Source organism: Gavialis gangeticus, unplaced genomic scaffold (genome assembly GCF_001723915.1).
Source record: "Gavialis gangeticus isolate Ggan-Ray unplaced genomic scaffold, GavGan_comp1, whole genome shotgun sequence".
Lineage (NCBI taxonomy): Eukaryota > Metazoa > Chordata > Crocodylia > Gavialidae > Gavialis > Gavialis gangeticus.
This window is the reverse complement of record NW_017729024.1, coordinates 143,845,966-143,863,566: the sequence shown is the minus strand read 5'-3', so window position 1 is coordinate 143,863,566 and position 17,601 is coordinate 143,845,966. Positions and strand designations below refer to the sequence as shown.

The following is a 17,601-nucleotide window of genomic DNA, read 5'->3' as shown; positions in this document are numbered from 1 at the left end:
TTTTTTTTTTTTTTTTTTTTTTCTCCTCCTGCCACCTCCCTCCCTTCCCAACCAAGCAATCCATAGAAGTGCATTTATTGCAATCCAGGAGAGGCCTATCGTGAGGGGATGAAATTGGAGAGGGCACGAGCAGTAAGGTAGATATGTGGGCCAGTTTATTTGCCATTTTCTGTATCAATAAACAATAAACCTGAGGACAAGAGATCACTTCTTACATTTAATTTTGTTACTATTTTCTGTTGCACTTCATTTTTAATCGGTCACTCTTGAAATATGGGTAACATTTTAAATATTTCCTTTCAGCCATCTTTGAATCCAGAATATGAAAGGGAACCAAACCAGAATAAATCTTTAGCTGCAGGTGTGTGGGGTAAGTGGTTTTATTTAAATAATTAATTGAACCTAAATATATTGTTTCCATGTCTCTAATAGTGTTTTACTTAAAGCACAGAGAAAGGAATGAGAAGGCTTTTTTTGGATATAATATTTATTCCTTTTGTATATCAAACTTGTATAACTTGAAGTTAAGGATTTTGTTTTTAGTGATATTTTAATTAATATCTTTTTGTGGAGAAGGTGGCCTTTTCCCATAATTTATGCAGTGAGCATGACCATTAAAATTGGCTCTTCAAGCACATGTATTACCACTGCAAGGCCCTTTTTTACAAAGGTGGTACCTGGAAATAGTCTTTGGACAGGCCACATGAGCAAACAGAGATAAGCTGATGAGAAGTGTCTTATAACTAATAGCTGGAGACTTCAGAAAAAGGCTTCTGGCACATTCTTGAAGGAGAAGGTAAGCCCCTGAAGGAAGCCTCCATGGGACCCTGGCATCAGGTTTAGGAGATCACCAGGATAGCTTCCCAGAGGAGAAAATTTAATACAGTTTCTCAACAGAAGTGCTAAATACTGTGTCTCCAATGCAGAAAAAGATACTGATGGAGCTGTAATTTTGAACTAAACAATTTCTGCCTTCTAGCATTCTCTTTACTTGGACCACGTTGCTGGTCAACACTCTGAATACTGCAAAATTGAGGAGAATTAATATTCTTGTTTCGTTTCTGTACAGAGTATCCTCTGAATCCTAAATCTAGATCTCCAAGAATGCTGGTCATTAAAAAAGGCAGTACAAAAGACTTGCAGATATCTGGATTTCCTGTGGTAGGAAGTCTTCATTCACAACCTGTGAAGAATGGAACTGGTACAAGTGTTTATAAAGGATTAGTCCCTAAACCTGCTACTCCACCTGCAAAAGTAAGTTTGAATTCTGGAAATATAAATAAATAAATATACCTCTCATAGTAGGATTCATTTACATTTAATTTCTGGGAATGTTTCCTTTCCCTGCCTTGTTATGGAGCTAAACTTCAGTATTAAATTCACTCTCTTGTCACATCAGGAATTGACATCCCTGAGAACTAACAGTACAATGGTATATTACGTTGTTGAAAATGCTCTCCTTAATATTGTGGTATGTAACAGAGTTGTGTAACTTGTTCTATTCCATTGTTAAACCAAAGGAGACCACCCTAAATTCAAAAGGGGCAGGCAATATTTTGTAAAACAAAAAGTGAAAATAAGTTGAATGTAATTTCTTTCCAGTAAGGAAACAATTTTGGTTTTGTACTAGTATTAATTAGGACTATGGTTACAGTAGTATTGGTTTTAATAATTTTGCTTTTTCTAAAAATTACTAAAAGCACATCCACATCTGTTTAATTAGATTTTTGCTTCTGTTTAGCCTGTACAATGGAAAAGCCAAACAAAAGAAAATAAACTTGGGACTCCATTCCCTCATGAGTCTGCATATGGAATTGGGAACTTCAGTGCTTTCAAATCAACTACCAAGGCTTTTAGTGCATCACAAAATTCAGTGAAAGAGGTATTTTTCATCCAGTCCTTTAAAAATTTGAAATTATCTGATTAACTCACTAGGTACCAAGTGAAAACTATAGAATTTTTACTAAATTACAGGATTTATAGATATTTATTTTATGGGAACAGACAAGCTACAGATGACTGAAATTTTAATTTCTTAACGTTGTGAGCATGCTTCCAGCATGTGTACCTGACATCCTGTATTGTAGTTATGGTGTGGAGGAAAAATGGTGGATTAGGCATTTTTTTTAAACTTCTCAAAGTATTAAACTGAAATATTGCTGTTGATGAGAGAGAATCAAGGAATTGCCAGTTTTGGCATCAAAATTTGTTGCATCATTGGGTACATACAAAGTATACAGAGTACCCAAGGGTAGCAGGAACTTTTAATATCCTCCTTTTATTTTTTTTTCTTTATATAGGTATACTATGTTAATTTTGGAATGTGGATGCAGGTGAAACCTGAAACCATAGTAGGCGTGGATCTTTTTAAGTTTTGCTCAGTAAAAGGAACCTTTTGTTTCTCATCAGCATAGTTGTTTCTAATCCATCAATCTTTTCAATATTTTGTTTGTCCTTTCTCCCCCATTTAGTGTAATCGGTCAAATTCCTCATCGCCTGTTGACAAAGTCAGTCAGCCTCGTTTAACAAAATTGACAAGAATGCGCACGGATAAGAAGAGTGAATTCTTGAAGGCATTTAAAAGGGATAGAGTAGAAGAGGAACATGAAGATGAGAATCATGTTGGGCAAGAGAAGGTAGGGGTCTTCAACAGTTAATAATAAAACATATCTCAAAACATGTTGTAGTGTATGTTTTGTTTTGGTTATAACTAGACTTACATATACTTACTACCACAAAAGTAAAATTGTCCCAGTAATTTAGAAAGTCATTGTGATAAATAAGTGTGGAGTCCTAAGTTTGTTTAATGGTACGAAAAGAATTGATTATTTCTTGTTGAGCTGCTTGGAGCTAGATACTCAAAACTGCCCTTTTTATACCATGACATTTAGTTCCTCTTTTTAACAAGAATTGATACATTTCTTCAGATTTATATTTTTACTGGACTTTTGTTGGCAGCATATGAAATGATGATTTGACTGCCATTCTTTTTTGTTTGTGCTTATTATGCATGCTTAGTTGCTCATCCATGTAGCTACTGATAACTACTTATTTATTTCATTTAATCCTTTCCATTGCATGTTAGTTTGAAGTAGGCTTCTTTTTTTCCCGTTAGGATTCTGGGCATCTCCTTAGTGATGCTTGCTTTTGAGTATTTCAAGAGCTGAGTGACAGTTGTGTTAATATACTAATGTTTTAATATGATCCAATAGCTCAAAATTGCTTCTAGTTTGACTAGCATTAAAGCTTCTGAATGAACTGGGTAACTACTAAAACAGATTACTAAGGATTGTAGAGGATTCTCCACTACTGGAAAATTTTAAAATCAAAAGTTTTGTTGAAAGGCAGTCTTTCACGTGAAAATTCCTGTCTAACTCCAGTGATAGGACCTCCCTGAATATAGACTAAAAGATCTCAATACTTGTTTCTGGTTTTCAATAATTGCTTCATATAAGCCATGAATTTGCTGTTTATGTAAGTGTGTTTAACTTATTCCACTACTAAGCAGCATAATAATACTTACAACTATCTGAATTAATTGAGGGGGGAATCCAGTTTCTTTTGAAAAATTGAGCATATTTGATCATGAAATCAGTAAGCAGAAAAAAAACCTTACCCATGAATGGCTTCTTTACAGTTACTTTTCAGCTCATTTCCAGTTAGTACTTTTAAGACCACCTTACAGTATTTGTCCAGCTTCCCATTCTAGCAAAGGATTTTTAGGAAATTGAAATGCAAGTGTTTTCAAATAATATGCTCTCGGCTTCTAAAGCTGTGCCAGTTGACCCAGGACTACTGAAGACCAAGAAAGAAAGGAAGAGGAGAATAAAAGTGAAGGAATGGAGGAGGACTGTGACAAGACAAACTGTTTTTTTTCCAGTTACTTGTTCTCATCAGATTTAAGAGCTGTCTTTTGGATGGATGGATGTCTGACCATTTTAAAGAGGCAAAATACTCATCTTCAGATTCATCATAAGACATGTAGAACATTCTTAGTGTGGGCAGTGGATTTTTGCCAACTCAATACAGTGATGTACACAAACACCTATAGTATTGGGGAAGTAAGGACTGTCAACACAGAAGAAAGTATTTAAGCTACTGCACAATAATAAAATAACTGTCAACAGGCTGCAGAAGCAGCAATAGACTCTAAATTTGAACAGAGAAATGCTCAAATGAATAACTAGCTCCTAAGATACTGTTGCAATGAGAGTTATAGAAGAAATCTGGTACAGTTAGGAGACTAATAGGAAAGACCAGTTGGCAAGAAATGTACTCAAAACCATTATAAAGGTGAGCAGCATACTGTGCTCAGAACAACGCTGAAAATAGCATGTTCATCTCTGCAGTATTACTAACACTTGTCATTCTTGCAGTTGGGCTATCTTTTGGGCAGCCAGCTCGGGAACATAAGTTACTAAAAGATAAGCAAGAGCAAAAACTTGTCTTGTTAGTTACCGTGCAGATATATCCTTGTGCCCCCCTTTACTCTTTTTTAAACAAAGTAGCTTGCTTGAGTTTCGTCGAGGGGTAAGCTACCTTGTATTAGTCATGTAGCAGTCAGATTGCTGCTGGTACCTGAGCTAGCTAGTTTGGGTATGACTGCAGTAGATCTACTTAGTGTGACATTTGAGGCCATCCCTGTTTGTAGTGGTTTAAAATTCCATGAACTTTCATACAACTGCCATTGATAACCTTGATGTTCTGACCAGATGTAAAATTGAAAACTTACATTATACCTAAGCTATTTACTTTGTTCTAGTTAAATTTCCTTTCCTAAATTACTGTTGGTTTGATTGCCATTTACTCAGAGTTGTCTTTCCATTCCACCCCAAGAGGGCTTGCAGCCCAGTCTACTTTGAGTAAACACTGTGTGTTCATTGGAGAGACATTTTTGTAAAGCTTTGAGAGACTGTATGTAAATGTAATGTGCTAGAAACTCATAGAAATAACCAGAAGTCTTTCCAGAGTGCTTTTCCTAAAACTCTGAGTTCTATAAATCACTTTTGGATATATTCACTAGCATTACAATAGACTATTAAGTTGATTTTTTTTTTCCATTGTGATTGTGATCGTGATGTTTTAAATATGGGGATTTAGTTTACACACACATTACAGAAATGTTTAGTAACAGCAAAGCACTTTTCACAGTTCCTTGAACCTAGTGAAGAAGTTGGCTGCAATTTAAACAATTAACCCCCCCAATCTCCAAGTACCAATCTCTCAATTTATATTAAAAAATTTAGACGTTAACATTTTGAAGGTCACTTATGAATCGGAGCAACTGTAGATAAATTGTAGCATTTGCCAAGAGCTTACTTTGTGAAAATAGACCTTTTTTAGAATAGCATGTAACAAATACTTATTGCACTTCTTAACAGGATGATGAATCATTTAACTTGCATAATAGCAACAGTGCTCATCACGAGAGGGACATAAACCGAAATTTTGAAAATGAAATTCCACAAGAAAATGGAAATGCTTCGGTGACCTCTCAGCAAATCATTCGGTCTTCAGCTTTCCCACAGGCAGATGTCCTTTCGAGCTCACTTGAGGCAGAGCATAGGTAAGTAATTAATTTAGTATTGGTGATGGGGACACCCAGTCCTGAATTGAGCATTGTGATATGAACGTATTTATTCACATACTGAAGTGACTTAAAACTTAAGATCTGCTCAGGAGGCTTTGCACTTAATTTTTAAAATTCTCAAGAATGATTCCTAATTTAACAGTTTAGCAATTAGGACGGTGTTATGAAATAGATTTCCTTTGCTTGTGCTACATCTCTCTCTGTCAGTTTTAGAAAGTGTGTGCCTGTGTATCTATTTTAAACTAGATGAGATTTCATCTGTTTTTGCATGGAATGGAATACAAATAGCTTGATTTCAGTAAAATATGTCTCTAGCATATGAATATTTAGAATAGGCATTTGAAATGCACAACACAGTTATGTCTCAGATTAATATGTACGTAGAAACTTGTTGTTCTGTTTTAATCCCTTGAAAATAAAACATAGTTCAGTTAGGGATGTGAATGGTTAGACATTTAACCATTCACATCCCTAACTGGTAATACCTTACCAGTTATCTTTTCGCGTGGGGTGGGGAGCAGTCCAGTGGAGAAGGCGGAAGTGGCTCTAGGAAAGCCCCTGCCATATGGTGGGGAGGCTGCAAGCAGCTGCATTGGGGTGTACAGAGTCTTGGCCTGGCTCATTGCTGGCAGCAGGTGCACAGGCGCCTTGAGGCAGATGGTAGGGGAGCTGTGGGGCCATATCGTCCTTGTGACAGCCCTGGCCTCTTTCCTGCCAGATGCTGGGGAAGGGGCCAGGAACGTGCTGCCACAAGAAGGATTGGGCCCCTTGTGGCTTTCCTGCCATCTGCCATGAGGTGTGTGCGCACTCACCAGCAGCAATGTACCAGGTCAGGCCTCTGGACCCCGGTGCAGCTGCTTATAATCCTAGCACTTGGGCTGCTGTGTGCCAGTAGCAGCAGCAGTCAAGGGGCTTCCCCAGCCTGCTGCTGCTGCCTGTGGCTTCATGGGGACCGTGGTGGAGCTCACCGCAGCTGCCTGTGGCTGGCCCTGGTCCCTGGGCAGTTGAGTGGTGGTGGCAACAGCAGGCAGGGGGCGTTGCAAGTCTGCTTGTGCCGCTGGCCAATTTGTGACTGCCTGGGGCTACTGCTGGCAGCAGCAGTGAGCCCCGCTACAGCCCCATAAAGTCCCATAAAGCTGCATGGAGCAGCAGCAGGCCAGGGGCTCTCCCAAGTGCACATAGGTGAGGGCCAGGTAGATGCACGTTATCTGTTAACTCTACCATTAGGGCAGTTTAAACAAAGTCCTTAATCATCATTATTTACATCCCTAACTTCAATTGAAGATGCCTTTTCTGACTCTTGATTTTAAGAAAAGAATTAAAATGGCAGATAAGGAAATGTGCATATAAAAAGTGTTTTGTTTTGTTTTTTTTACTTTGTATTCTAAGGCACAGGCCATTTTAAAAAAATAATTCACTTTAGAAAGTGCATAACAGTCAAAGGAATAAGATACTTAAATTTGTCTGACTTGAAGTTTGTTGACCTAGTTATTTTTGAAATATGGGTAGTAAGTACTCAGTCATTGGCTCAACTAATAGGATAAACAGAGAAAAAGTGATTTCTTAAAAGTATTGAACTTCCCTGTTCCACGTTGTCATACAAGTAATCTGAAGTAGTAACTGCATAAGCAAGTATATGATGCTGGTGGGAGACCACATCTCCTGTGAGCAGTCTTGCAAGCAATGCTGATGTACGAAGCTGTATTTCACTAGCTGTCTCTGACTATTAAAGATATACAGCACTTTGCTTTCACACTTTATTGAATCACTGCAAGCTGCTAGAACCCAGCCAGCAGTATTAATTTAATTGTACAGCTGCTGCTTTACAAAAGATAGGTGGCATCCTGCAACACTTGTAATTGCATTTTGTGTAGAATGTTTTTTGGCAATTCTGATGAAAGCAGTAGCAAAGAGTAGCTTATTGGAAAACTAGCCTAGCATTTTCAGGCATTTTTGAAGTGTAGGTTAATTTGATTGATTCTTCGATTTACAACAGAATGTATTGGATTAGAGAGAGGATAATGGCTTTTACTGGAACTGTTCTGTAACAGTAATGCACTTTCATTGCTAGAAGAAAATGCCGAAGCAAAATAATGAATAGTCCTTTTGAAAAAGGAAGATTCATTTATTTTGAAGTGCTGCAAGGTAGCATGGTAAAATATTTAAAGAAGCACTAAACAAGAAAAGTTCTTGAACCACTTGTCAAAGGGCAGTTCATTTTATAAGAAGACTATATCTTGATGTGAAACTGTATTAAGTAGAACATTGTGCATATTTCATATTTTAATATGCACAAAGATTGTTAGACCCATCTGAGCATCTACTTGAAGTACATTTGGGTACTGGGTAAAGTAGTGGTCTTATGTGTACTGTCCCGCCTCCCTTCTCCCCTGACCTCATGCCAGGACCCATATCCAGTGTCTAAATTGTTGGAGACAGTTTTTCTTCAGAGGATTTGCCTGCTTTCCTTCCAAAAAGTTCTTTTATCAGGCCTTAACATAAGTTTGAGCTACAGCATATCTTCCTTTGAAATGATTGGACTAATCTTCTGTCCTGTCTCCAAGTCGTCTGCTAATTTTCCTCTGGACAGAGTATGTTGATCAAGGAAAAGCTAAATTCTTGGCCTGTAGTTGAACTACTACTACCAGTACTTTTAATTATCAAGTTGATATTGTGGGGGTATGCCTGCCTTTTGACTCAGTTCTATTTTCTAGCTGCTAGCATTATTTTAACCAACGGTTTGCTGTTTACATTTTTTGTGTGTGACTGGTAACGTGGATGTTGGTTCTACAAGGATTCTAAAATATTATTTATTTCTGAAAAGCAGGCTTGACTTAGAGATGTAATTCAAAATTATTCTTTAGAAGCCCCAGATCTTCTCAAATAGTTAAGTAATAGTTGATGATACCCAAACAGTTAAGAACTAGGATATAGTCCTTTTCAGCATTTAAAAGGTCTTCGTTCAAAGTCGTGTCAGCTTTTTTTCTATCTGCCTCTTGCAAAAATTTCACTAAAAGGCAGTATCCTACCAGTTCTGACCATGTATGACTTCAACCCTCTCCTGTTTCCTCCACTCCCATTCAAACCCATTTCTAGTTTCACTTTCTAAGTCATTGGAAGCAGTCTGTTCTTTAGCAGACAGGCCTGCCTGCCTTGTAATGCTTTCATTTGAGCTCTAGCATATCTTTCAGAAAAAATCATATGGATTTTAATGTCTGTGTTACTGTTGCTTTCCATCAATGTAATGATCCATGTAACAAGGGTGTTTGAAGGTGTATGCCTTATTGTTCATCTCTAGTAACAGGAATTAGTTTTACTTTTTCAGATTCCACATGTTCCATCATCTTCAGAAGGCAAATACCTTCAGTTGTTTAATTACTCATGTGGTCACTCTTCATGACACAATTTTTCTGTGTTTCTAATTGGTTTCAGGCCCTTATACACCATGGTGCTGCCTCTGCTACCTAGTAGTGCAAAATAACCACCAGTAAGTGTGTACTGTTGACTCCCTGTAGTCTTGAAGTTTCTTTATATTGATTTGTGGCCTTTTCACACCAGATCAGCTGGCAAAAAATGCTCTCAGATTTATGAAGTAAGCTTTTCAGTCTGATTTTTTTGATTCAGTTTCATCTGGTCTAACCATGAACAGAAAACAGTCCTAAGTTCATACCACTTCACTGCTTATAGGTTTAGGACTGTTAATTTTACAGTTCTTGTTTGCTCATCTGTTCCATACAGTACATGTTCATCCTGACAGGGATGTTCCTTTATCAGGTCACGTTATTCTTGATATTTGGAGTTCTCTGCAGACTCCTGTGTAAAAGTTCTGAGGCAAGGGCACCTTGGTTAGCCTTGTCTAGATTTTTTTCTCAGTTAAGCAGGGATACTGATAAGGTGGATTTTTCAGAAAAATGTTTCTCTCTGAGCAGGACTGAATCTTACAACAGAACGTGGCTTTTGGTGTGATAGGCTTGTTTGCTTTGGTGTTTTTTAGATGGACTCTTCTCTGGGTTTTTTTTATAACATTGACTTGTCAAAAAAGTATTGTGCGGGCCTGCTTGAGTAATGTAAACAGTAGATGCTTTTGCATCAAATGAGGAAAAGGATCCTTTCTCATTTTCTAATTTCAGGAGTATTGAAGGAGAACTTTTGTACACCACTTCTAACACAGGAATCATTGAAGATATTAAAGTCGAGATAGGCAGAATTTCTAAGCCATACAGACAGAGCAGCAGGGACTTGATGCATCTAAAAGGATTAACTTATTTCCGTTCAGGAAATTTTGCTCTTTTGTTACCCAATTTTTAAAGAGTTGCATGTTCTGTCTTCTGATGATAATACTAGAATCTGAACATAGAATCTGAATGTTGGTCTCTGTAAACTAGTAGAAACTAGTAAACTGTTTCCAGTTGACTGTCCTGGTTGTATATCTCTTTGCTAGAGGTAGCAGTTGAGTGAGGTTCAGGCCTTCAGCGCCAGCTGTCTCTGTCTTAAGGCCCATCTGTATACATTTATATCCTAAACGCAGTCTGTTCTCATATCCTTGGTCTCTTGTTCCTAATCTGCCTTTCTTTTCTCCAGAGCTCTGTAGAGGGACTATTTTACAGAAGCAGAGTTTTAGAATTTTCTATTGATTTTTTTTTTTTTTTTTTCCTCTTTTTCTTTAAGATTGATGGAACATAAGTTTTAAAAAAATGCTACAAGTAGCAAGGATACTGTCTCTTTATATAAATAAAAAAGGCTTGCTTTTGATCTAGTCACAGGCAGGCTTTTGGTAGGCATCTTTTCAGAGTGTTTGCACATTTTATCAGGCCTGTTTGGAGAGTAAAATCTGGTGCAAGGGGCTGAAGGACACGCACAGTGTTTACAGATGTTAGAGATGGGGAATACGTATCTGAAAAATATGTAGGGAAACTTTGATCCTCAGTTATATTTTAATTATATTCCAGAGTTGCAAAAATAGGCTTTTACCAGAGAGCAAGATTTCATCTGAAAGACTTTCTGATGGTTCAGCGTTCATGTGCCTTCTAGATCAGGGGTGGACAAAATATGGCGTGCAGGCTGGATCTGGCCTGTCAGGCTGTTCTGTCCAGTGTGTGGGGTCCCTAAAAAATTTAGAGAATTAATTATTATCTGCACATGGCTGCCTGTCAAAGATAAGGCACTGGCAGCAGCAGGACCCAGGGGGAGCCAGTGGCAGGACCCAGCGGCTGAGCAGCAAGGCCCTCCTGGCCCCACCCTGCTCCCAGCCCCCAGCTGGAAGCCTCTGTGGCTTCTGGCTTGGTGACCCTTTTGCTATTCCCCACCCTTCTTCTATCTGAATAGAAATTCAGATAAGGTAGGATAGAGGGAGGGGGGGGAAACAGCCACAGTCAGCCCAAGCTGCGGGACCTGGGCTAGGCCTGATGGAGTCGGCACGGCCTGGTAAGGAGGAAGGGAGTAGGAGCAGAAACTGCTGCTATCAGCTTGTGCTAGGCTGGGGTGGTCCCATGCTGCGCCATTCAGTTCCAGCCATGAAGCAGGAAGTGGCAGCAGGCAGGGGAAGCGGTGGGCTGGCAGGCAGGCAGGCAGGAAACAGTGGTGGCAGGGGCTGGAAAGCAGCAGTAGCAGTGGTGGATGGGAGGGAAAGTAGGGAAATGGCAGGGGAATGGTGGTGGCAGTTGGGAGCGCAGAGCCCGTGCTGGTGCCCAGGAGCCAGCAGGGGTAAAATGGGGTGTCAGGAGTGTAGAGCCTGGGAGTGGGGTCTGCCTGGTTGCATTGCATGAGACATACATGCAGTCTGCGAGAGCTGCACGCGATGGAGCTGGCAGCTTGGCCCCATCTCAGTCTCATCACCACCCCACCACATACCCCTCCCCCCCCTTGCATCTACCATACTTACCCCCACATATATACCCCTTTAATGCCCACACACACTATACAGGAGTAAGACTGTATTTTGAGCTATTATGCAATTGCCTCTAGATATACTATGCAAGCACATACAAATCAGGACAAAAATATTTTAAAATAAAATTAAAATGAGTTATAGTAGATGTTTTACTTTTTAGTATGTGATTTGGGTTGTTTTTTTCATTTTCAAGATAGCAGCACCCTCCCTCCCAAAAAGAGTACTTCCAGGGTGAGGGGAGGGTCTTCTGGTGGCAAGAATCAGGGGTTAGATGTAGGACTTCCAGTCCCAAGATGGTGACCAAGGGGTGGGACTACCATTGCGGCCCTTAACAGCTCACCAAAACTCATTAAGCAGCCCTCCAGCCGAAATAGTTGTCTGCCCCTGTGCTAGATGGCCAAAAGTAAATCGCTCCCTTGACAGAACCTAATGAAATAATGCTTGCTTGTATGCCTGGTATTGTGCTTATGGATGTTGAAGTATGTACTTCAGTAGACTGAAATGAGTGCTTTAAGGGCCATTTTAGCTGATCTACCAACTCCCTATTAGGTAAATTATAAAGAAAAATTCAGTGTCTGAAGTAAATTGCATAAATCTTCTGTTTTTTGGACTCTTTCTCTAGGTTGTTAAAGGAGATGGGTTGGCAGGAAGACAGTGAAAATGATGAAACTTGTGCTCCATTAACAGAGGATGAGATGAGGGAATTCCAAGTCATTAGTGAACAGGTGATACTAAAAGCTACCAACCAATTATGCCAGTTGTTCCCAAACTGGGTCGCAACTGCAAACGGAGTTACAGTATCAGCAGATGGGGTTGTGGGGCTGTAGGAGTGTGGGTTGGGGAGTGAGTTTGCCGTGCTAAGGAAATGGGGCCATAAATGGGGTCATGCTGAGGAAAAGTTTGGAAAGCACTGAATTATGCTCTTTAGGCCTAAACTATTTTTTGTTTAATGTCAAACTACTACATTAAAGCTTTGAGAATTGGCTGCCAGAGATGGCTGATGTTCTGCAGTGAATGGGAATTAAAAAATGTTCATGGTTGAACAGGATTTAGGTGTTTAAAAAGAAACAAAACACCTCCTGAATCTGGTACCTAACAAATTCACATTGTGTGACTAAAGTTCCACTTTTCAAGAGAAATTTTGTGCTTACAACTACGTTTTGCCTAATATAACTGGCACTGGAGCTGTACAGAATTGTTGAGTCCCTAGTCTTCCATCTATGGAAAGTGAATTTTCTTGTTTGTAGGTTTCTGTGCCCTTTTATAATTCTCTTAAACCTGGGTTTTCTGTGGCATCTAGAAGTTTAGAAAACTATCTCCATTGATTCTAAGGAAAAGGGGTGAAAAGTAAAGAAACAAATGAAACACTGACAGTTTTTTTTTCTACCATTGGTGTATATTCCTGACTGACAGGAATGAAACTTTAGTGTCCCATGGGTTGGTTAATCTTACAATGTTACACAATTTTGAAATGTCCTGTGACTAAGCATTAAGTAGCACAGTTATTAGTCTTATGACACTGTTTGAATGTAACGCATATAAATACTTCAGGTACAAAAAAAGTTTGTATTACCATAATTCATTACAGACAGCTTTTAGCTTTATTTATTTATTTATTTATTTTTACATTTCAGCTGCAAAAAAATGGCCTTCGAAAAAATGGCATTCTGAAAAATGGCCTCATCTGTGACTTTAAGTTTAGCCCCTGGAAAAACAGCACTTTCAAGCCCACTCTTGAGAATGAGGATACTGAGACAAGCAGTAGTGACACATCAGATGATGATGATGTGTGAAGAATTCTCATACAGCTGAAGAAACTTGTCTGATCTCATGCAAATTTTGGGGTGAATTGTTTAAACAAATCTAATTTATGTAGTAAAATACCCCACTTGAGGAAGAATTTTGGGACTTCTTTTTGAAGAAAACGAGGAATGTTGTGTTGGGCTGTGTTGAACATTACTATAATTTCTTTGTAAATGAATGTTGTAGAATGAGGACTTTGGTTGATCCAGCATTGACTCTCCATCACTGCAGCATTTCTGGCTAGCGATATAACAAATGAGATTTTTCTCATTTAATAAAAACAAGAATTGTGTAATGTTTTGCAAAGCTTCTGTTTTAAAATGTTTAAGACTCTTAAGAAAAAAGGGCAACTTGACACAGTGCTTTGCTTTCCAAATAATTTCTTTTTTACAGTGGAAATTCTCAAGTCAATTTTGGATGCAAAAAAGGAGCAATGTAGCATGTTGGCCAAAATGAGCAAAGTGCACAAAACCTTTTTTCCTCAATTGAGTTGTACTTTTTTTCTTTTAACATACTTGCTCTTTAGCCATTTGTAGTATGCTCATTGTTATGGTAAGACTACTGCCACAGTTTCAAATTTATAGACCTGACCTTAAATCGAGAGCTTCATTTGGGTGCTGCAAGACCTAAGCTACTCGCAATGGACACTAGCAAATTCTTGTGGGGAAAATAAGCATTTTGCTAAACTTATTCACATGCAGAAATACTGACTGGAACCAGTCCACTACATGGAAAATAAACTGGATGTGTACAGTATGTGCATTTCATATGAACCTGTTACTGTTTTTGTTTACATTTTATTAAATACAAATGTCCTTTGGCACTAGTAGCTGCCTTTCAAGCACTGAGAAGGAAATCATTGCAAGTCCTTGTATTGAACGCTGTGGAAACTTCATCTGCTGATTTCAACTGCAGTAAGCAGTTCTTCAGTAGCTCTGTTTAAAATTCCTGTAACTTCATAATTGCACCTTCTTAAACAACTGCAATATTTATTATGCTTGTTTCTTTACTGAAGATCACTTGACTGACAATACGAGCACCGTATTACAGGTTTATTTGGTTTTCGTTTTTAGCTCTTTACATAAGTTTCATTGAGGTTGTACAAACTATTGTAATTTTTTGATTCTCAGTGATAGTTTTGTTCTTTTGTAATGAAGGTCTTTCTAGGCATTCTCCCCCTCATCTAGTAGGAATTATTCTTAAGTGCTCTTTTGTTTGATTTGAGACTTGCACTGACAATTGTAAAGTGCAGATTTTAACATCTATTTAGTTCTTGTGTGGGAAGGAAAAACTGAAGTGAACACTGGGTACAAAAAACAAAGGGTAAAAAGTGGCTAAATGAATAATGCTTATCTACTGCAAATCCAATTTTTTTAATGTGGTGTACTTAATTTGAGTACAGAGGAGCTATAACAATGTTATGCTTTCTTTTTTGTCTAGCTATAGAGGATAAAGAAAGATTCTTTTTTTAATACGAAATATATCCCCTTCTTCCTTTAACTAAGGATGCAGACCTATAACATGTTTATTTCAGGGCATACTGACTTCATTCCATAGTGCAGTCGAATGGAAATGTGGCATGCAGTTTTATGGTGGAATAAGCCTCCCTTGGGCAGTAAAATGGAAAAACTGTAGCATCTAATCCCTTGGTGATGGCCTATATGGGAAGGTTTCTGCATCCCTTCTTTAGTCAGTTTTATGCCTGGTTTGCTTTTGTTTTCAAAGCAAACTGGCGCACTCCCATCTAGGGTCAAGCACTGTAATCGAATGTACTACAGATGGCCAGCTTCAGTGAGCTGATTTTTTTTTATAGTAAAATCAAAGGCAAATTACTCTATAGTATCTCATGTATCTACACCCTTAATCTGGTGCATAGTGCCTCTCTCCACACAGTCCGCCCCCTTTGTGACAGCTCTCCTTCCATTGAGGTTTTCTACAGTTTGCACAACTTAACCCCGGCAAGCAGATACGTACTTCCTGTGTCTTTGGTCCTACAAACCTAGAACCATAGAAAAGTAGGGCTGAAAAGGGCCTCAGGAGGACATCTTTTCCACTCCCCGCTCAAGGCAGGGAAATTCCTTTCTAAACCATCCCTGTCAAGTATCTTCCTAAAACATTCCCTGCTCTTAAAAAGCATCTAAGGATTGTTGTTGCATAAGCTCTCTGGGTAGCCTGTTCAAATGCTTGACTACTTGTAGTGAGAAAGATCTCTCCAACCACCACTTTCCTGGCTGCAACAAGGACCACTGTGCCTTTTCTATCCCTTCAGTCACAGAGACGGAGAGTAGTCTGTCATCATTGTAACCACTTTCCACATGTTTAATCCCTCTTCAGTCTTTTCTTTTCCAGATTAAAGAATCCCAGTACTTTCAGCCTTTTCTCAAGTCACATTTCTCAGGCCTTCTAATAATGTCCGTTGCTTCTTTTTGGACTCTTTTAAGTTGTCCGTGTTTTTCTTGAAATGGGAAACTGGACTCAGTACTTCAGGTGAGGATGTGCCAGTGCTGAGTAGAGCAGAAGGATTACTTCAACTGGGAAATGCTGTTCTTATGACTACAGTCCAGTATGCTGAGTGACCAGTCCTTAGTTACAGTATGGGGGTCATTAATTCCAATTAAGGATCAGCTCAGTAAAAGGGGTGGGGGCCTGCTGTTGTCAGGTTCGTGGTCTGCAGCCTGCCTCTAACCTGAGAGTAGGTAGTTTAATTAATGAATTGATGACAACAACTCCAGATGGAGAGGTAATAACAATGTATTAACAGGTCAACAACAAGGTAAAACAACAACAATCAAAATCAACTGTAATACACTGTCAGCGCAATATCAAAAGCAACAGCGACAACAGAGGGTGCTAGAGAGCAGTATCTGGCTCATCCACTGTCCGTGCTTGCTGCAGCTGCACCTCACACTGACTCGCCACGGAGATTGGTCCCCTGGACCCTTGCTCTACACACAGTCACCACGCACATGCACGTGCACAGCCACCAATGCAGAGGAGACTGGCTACTCTGAGCCCTCGCTCGTGCTGTGTCCAATTGATGCTTATGTTCTCAGACTCCCCCCTTGGGGTCCTGCCTGCTCCTCCAGCCAGCGCACACCATCCCAACAGGCAGTCCCCGCAATGCAGGCGTTCCTCATTCAAACCTTCGATGCAAACCTGATCAATCCATAATCCCATTTGCCTACCCAACCTTGGGTGCAGGCTCTTTTATAACTTTCACTCCAGTGACACCTGTCAGTCATTCATGCAGCCAATAACATGTCTGTGCTTGTTTGTCTGCAGATGACACAGCTGTATTGCTCAGGTAAATGTAACGTTTGCCTCATAAGCTTCCTGCCAAAACAAGTTATGTACCATGGCCCTGACTGGGCATGCTCAGCGCCTCCCAGCAGGGCAGAAGTTCACCATTTCTGGAGCCTTCTCCCGACACTGACACGGCCATGGTACAAACCTTTTAAGCTATAGGAGTTTCCATCATACTTTTTATTTGTTTTTTTTTTAAATTAACATTTTGAAAGAGATGAGTAGGTCTACATAAATGTGCAAGTAATTCAAACGGGAAGTTCTGCTTTAGATGCTGAACCTCTCCATTTCTTGTTTTGTACAGTTGGAATTATTTACAATTCTGAATTTCTTTCTTTTTGAGAGTGACTACCTTATTTAGCTCCCTTTTCAGATGATTGGTGATGCCTCCGTACAACTTAGGACTTGTGCACAAGTACTTTGACCAGTGTCAGGGTGCTGGGGCAGGCTCAGGCTCTCCCTGCTTGGCTGCTCACCTACTCTGTATCTGGCTCCTTCTTCAAGTTAATTACCCCAGTAATTAACTATTTTGTTTTTCAAATGGGGTGCTGCTCAATTGACAAAAGTTATAGAGGATTGAGAGCCACTGTCTTAGACATACTGGACTGTATCTTGGTAGATACATAGGTGAGACCTGCTGCTGTGGTTCAGTGGTAGAATCCTTGTCCATCATGCAAGAGACCCAGGTTTGATTTATGGACATGCATATAACTACAGTGATTGAGGCACCTAATGTCCAGACTTGGTCTGGCCTTTGGATACCATCTCAATGGTCTAAAGGTGGTTGGAAAGTGGGCAGCCTCCATTCCTCCATATTCCTGCCTAGGTGTAGGTGTTGAAGGTCCTGGTGACCTGATGCATATACCATGATCCAGAAGGATCAACAGTTGCCTACTACTGTTGGGATAGTTGGGATATAATTATGTTAGTAGAGATGCTTATGTGCATAGGTTGGCAAATTGATCAGAGTAAATGGCTAGAGTTGCATCTATTCTAGGTTATGCTAATTTTTAAC

At 39.4% G+C, this 17,601-nt stretch overlaps 1 protein-coding gene across 3 annotated transcripts in view; it reads left to right on the top strand.

Annotated features, from left to right (window-relative positions):
- The window catches only part of GPBP1 (GC-rich promoter binding protein 1), a 60,054-nt gene extending 45,930 nt beyond the window's left edge, over positions 1 to 14,124 (top strand). For 2 of the 3 annotated variants that reach the window (XM_019517834.1, XM_019517835.1), the window contains 7 exons: positions 304 to 370; positions 1,070 to 1,254; positions 1,742 to 1,882; positions 2,472 to 2,636; positions 5,382 to 5,566; positions 12,103 to 12,205; positions 13,115 to 14,124. In XM_019517834.1, coding sequence (XP_019373379.1) covers positions 304 to 370; positions 1,070 to 1,254; positions 1,742 to 1,882; positions 2,472 to 2,636; positions 5,382 to 5,566; positions 12,103 to 12,205; positions 13,115 to 13,273 — 1,005 coding nt within the window. In that variant the 3' untranslated portion in view covers positions 13,274 to 14,124. The remainder of the gene's footprint in view (positions 1 to 303; positions 371 to 1,069; positions 1,255 to 1,741; positions 1,883 to 2,471; positions 2,637 to 5,381; positions 5,567 to 12,102; positions 12,206 to 13,114) is intronic. The other variant, XM_019517833.1, reaches the window with a different exon arrangement.
- Positions 14,125 to 17,601: the final 3,477 nt, after the last annotated feature.